The 4,260-nt window shown below is 49.7% G+C and overlaps 1 protein-coding gene across 1 annotated transcript; it reads right to left on the reverse strand.

Annotated features, from left to right (window-relative positions):
• Window positions 1-2,447: 2,447 nt before the first annotated feature.
• On the reverse strand, window positions 2,448-3,672 carry LOC130374414 (gamma-crystallin M2-like). The gene is made up of 3 exons (XM_056581164.1): window positions 3,394-3,672; window positions 2,556-2,863; window positions 2,448-2,473 (listed from the first exon to the last, which is right to left on the reverse strand). Exons 1-2 carry the CDS (start codon window positions 3,661-3,663, stop codon window positions 2,585-2,587), a joined length of 549 nt encoding a protein of 182 aa, XP_056437139.1. The 5' UTR covers window positions 3,664-3,672; the 3' UTR covers window positions 2,448-2,473; window positions 2,556-2,584.
• Between the last annotated feature and the right edge of the window lie 588 nt (window positions 3,673-4,260).

The following is a 4,260-nucleotide window of genomic DNA, read 5'->3' on the forward strand; positions in this document are numbered from 1 at the left end:
AGGACGTCTCTCTGGTCTCTGCCCGTCTCTCTCTATTCTCTCTCAGACAGTCTCTCTCTGGTCCCTCTCTCCTTTCAGACAGAGTGTGTGTGCATGTGTGTGTGTGTGAAAGAGAGAGTGTGAGTGTGTGTATGTGCGTGAGTGCAAGAGGTGAAAAGAGAGAAAGTGTGTAAAAGAGCCAGCGAGGGACAATGTGCTCGGCTACAAATCAACGGACCCTGTTGCACAGATTCCTTTGCGTCATGCCGGCCCTTTGTCCGCGCGTCAGGCTTCATCAGGGCCTCAATGGGCAGAGTCAACGTGGGGAGACACTTGGCAGATGGCCGTTCTCTCTCTCTCTCTCTCTCTCTCTCTCTCTCTCTCTCTCTCTCTCTCCGGGGGCCCCTGACTGGCGGCTCCTCCGGCCCCAAGCCCCTGTCGCCCTCCCCCCCCCCCCCCCCCCCCCCCCCCCGATCCAGAGCCTCACAGTTGCTGCATCACCAGGTCATCGCTAAGGGCCTTTAAACAGTAATGAGAGAGAGAGAGAGAGGGGTAGAGAGAGGGGTATAGAGAGAGAGAGAGAGAGGTAGAGAGAGGTAGGGAGAGAGGGGACCCCAACAGAATTAGAATCACCGTTTATTAAATCTTAAAAAATGTACACAAGTAAATATCGTAGGCTTGGTTCTTCAACAGCCAAATAGCAGCAACAATACAAGATAAGTAAATATAAGCACTTACAAATAAGTAGTAGAAGTGGTATTGGTACCAGCCACGGGTTATTCAGCTGTCTTGTATTATTCAGCTTCTTGTTTGCTTCTTTTGTCTGCTTCCTTTTGCCGTGATAATATTTGAATCCGGCCAATATCTCAGGGTAGCTGGTGAGCTACCAGCTACCCTGAGACTATTATTGAGCTATTATTGAGCTCATTCTGTCTAAAACTGTTCTCTAAGAGCTCCCCTTGAGCAAGCTCTCTGATGCTTTGGGGGCTAGGTCTAGGTCTAGGGCTAGGGCTAGGGGTAGGGGTAGGGCTTTGTAAACGTCCCTAAGCCACTGTGGCCCCCAGTCAGTCTATATACGGTGCTGGCCGTCATAGGGTGACTGGGCGGCCAGTCTTTAAAACACCTTAGTCACCCTAAGGCAGTCAGGTGGGGGACTGGGCGGCCAGTCTTTAAAACACCTTAGTCACCCTCTGTCACAGAGGTCGACAACTCCGTTCAAAAAAGGTTCAAACCCCCAGAGGAGCTGCTTCCCCGGCTGGTCTGGGACTCGATCCGCCTGGCAGTGACTACGCTGCTCTGATTGGCGGTGAGGGCCGGCGGGGGCGTGGGAGTTACTCCAGACCGGTGGGCAGGTAGATGGAGGCCAGCTGTGGGGCCGACAGTGGGGGAAGCCTGGGTCCCCAGACGGTTCTTCCTTTGCCCGATTCAACCCCGTTGACCGTGACTGAGCTTCAAGAAGACTTGAGACCGACCAATCTCTCCTTCTTCACTCACGTCCGAGACTTACGGATGTAATGTGGCGCTTTTAAATGGTTTTGTATTTGGGTTCTTCTGTGTATCGCTAAATATTGTGTGTTGCGTTGTAAAACCTTTTGTAGTCTTGTACCCTGCGCTGTTGGGCCAGGCTTTACATTGCAATGTCTTGTGTACCTGATGATTCTTAAGGTTCTGCCTCTGTTTAGCTTCTTTGTCTGACTCTGAAAGCTTAATTAGCTTAATGGTCCAGAAAGTAAACTCCATTAAAAAGTAATTGACTTCCCTCTCAAACGTTGAAGCAACTGAATAGAGCCCTGTGGTGGATTTATTCATTGATCCAATGGACATCGAAGTACAAGCTATACACATAGCTCTCAAAGCAAACCATTTGTGTGTCTATCCATTAGTGATTCTCCAATCAAGTTGTGTCATAGTTTCGGTTGTGTGGCTAAAGGCCCTCATTGACCATCTGTACTTTATAGCCTCCTAACTGAAAACAAGAAGGAAAGGATGTTAAGGCCCAATCCCATTTCTACCCCTTACCCCTTCCCCTTACCCCTCCCCCTTGTTTTAATCTGACACTATGGATTTTGATGGTAGCTATATTGTTGGATTGCTAGATTGACATCTATTCGTATTTCTGATTGTGTTGTTGTGGGGGGACCTTGGTATTGACTTGATTTGTATCCTAGTGCAGCAGTGGGCCGTGATCGCATGCAGTCATTTAGCAGATGCATTCCTCTAAAGCCAAAGTAGGAAGCTGTTTGGGGTTAGGCATCTTACAAAGGCCTTTGTGGACATTGGGAATCAAACATAAGGACCTTTCAGCTGGGACTCAAACACTCTAGCCAGTAGCAACTCGACTATCCTGTAGCAGTAACAGTGTTCGTACATTCATGTTCACAACTGCAACACACAGAGATCGATTTCCCACAACAAACATTAGTGTCAAGAATAGCTTTTATTAGGTTTCATTGATTAAGGCTTGATTCGTCGGGAAAAAGTAGTGGTCTAGAACCTCATGGAGGAGACTGGAGGTCTACTGGAGTGGTTGATGACCTCATGGAGGAGACTGGAGGTCTACTGGAGTGGTTGATGACCTCATGGAGGAGACTGGAGGTCTACTGGTCTAGTAGTAAGAGTCGTTGATGCGCCTCATGCTCATGAACCTCATGCCGTTCATGCCCTGGTTCATGAAGTTCCTGTACTCTCCGGGCCTCATGTACATCATCTTGCCCCTGTACATAGGCTGCTCGTACATCAGCCAGTGGCCGTCCATCACGTTGCAGGACATGCAGTTGGACATGCGGTAGCGGTCCATGACGTTCTCGCAGTCGTCCATCAGCTCGTGCATCTGGCCGCCAAAGTTCTCCTTCTCGTAGATGTTCATCTTGTAGTTGCCCCTGTGCTGTAAGGCGAGAAGAGAGAGCGCGGAGAGGGGAAGCCGATGAGACACGTCACCTCACTTCTATCAAAATAACTCGGAGGCAATTCACGGATACTCAGGGATGCTTAAGCTGGGAGTCAAGCCCACTTACTACTACAACTACTAGACGATCCTAACCCCTCTCAACATATACAGTTCATGTTAGAAAGAGAGAGCAGTCTGGCCTTACCCCCTAACATTAACCCTAACCCTTCCCATGGGGATCATGCAGTTAGCTTAGCGCTGTGCTCACCGTGGGGATCATGCAGTTAGCTTAGCGCTGTGCTCACCATGGGGATCATGCAGTTAGCTTAGCGCTGTGCTCACCGTGGGGATCATGCAGTTAGCTTAGCGCTGTGCTCACCGTGGGGATCATGCAATTAGCTTAGCGCTGTGCTCACCGTGGGGATCATGCAGTTAGCTTAGCGCTGTGCTCACCGTGGGGATCATGCAGTTAGCTTAGCGCTGTGCTCACCGTGGGGATCATGCAGTTAGCTTAGCGCTGTGCTTACCATGGGGATATTGCGGACGGACTTGATGCAGTCGTTCATGCCCATCATGCTCATGTAGTCGGAGTACTCTCCCTTCTTCATGAAGTACTGGTTGCCCATGAAGTTGGAGCGGTCGTAGACCATGAAGCAGCCGCGCTCCACCCTGCAGGAGTGGCACCTGCTCAGGTAGGAGGACATGTCAGCGCAGTCGCTGCTGCACTCGTACGAGCGGCCCTGGAAGTTCTTGTCCTCGTAGAAGGTGATTCTGCTCATGCTGTTGCCGGAAGACATGGTCGGTCGTCGGGTTTGCGTGGTGGTCGCTGCTGCGGTGGCTGGTGGGGGGGCTTGGGGTTTAGCTGGAGCTGAACTGAATCTACCTGGCCGGAGGATTGGTTTTTATAGCTCTCGACCAGAGGGCCCGTCCCACTGTCCCCCTGTTTCCCTTTGGGATGAAACCCCCTGAGCCAGCACCTGTGTGGGGAGGCCCCAGCGAGCGGCCTGGTTTGCTATAGAGGGACCCAGGGCACAAAGGCTGGCTGAAAGGGTTAACGCACAAAGGGCCCATGGTGTGTTGTTCTCCATAACTGTCATTGTTCATTTTGCTATTTTTTGCTGAGTTGTCGCTTCCCAAAAGTCGTGCGTGTGTTTCCCTGGACATACTTTGGCCTTGATTTTTAAAAGTTACAATACTCATCCTTGATTTGTACTTACTTACTTGAAAAGGTATAAAAAATATCGTGAATATTGATCTTTGATCAAATTCGAGGATTGTTGTGATGTTTTACATACTCACAAAATTAGTGTTGGCTCTTTTATTTTAACATCTTCATTAACGAATACAGTTTTGGGATTCTTACTCTTTCAATGTCAACGTAATGAAACGCTTTA

The sequence above is a fragment of the Gadus chalcogrammus genome, chromosome 21 (genome assembly GCF_026213295.1).
Source record: "Gadus chalcogrammus isolate NIFS_2021 chromosome 21, NIFS_Gcha_1.0, whole genome shotgun sequence".
NCBI classification, from domain to species: Eukaryota; Metazoa; Chordata; class Actinopteri; order Gadiformes; family Gadidae; genus Gadus; species Gadus chalcogrammus.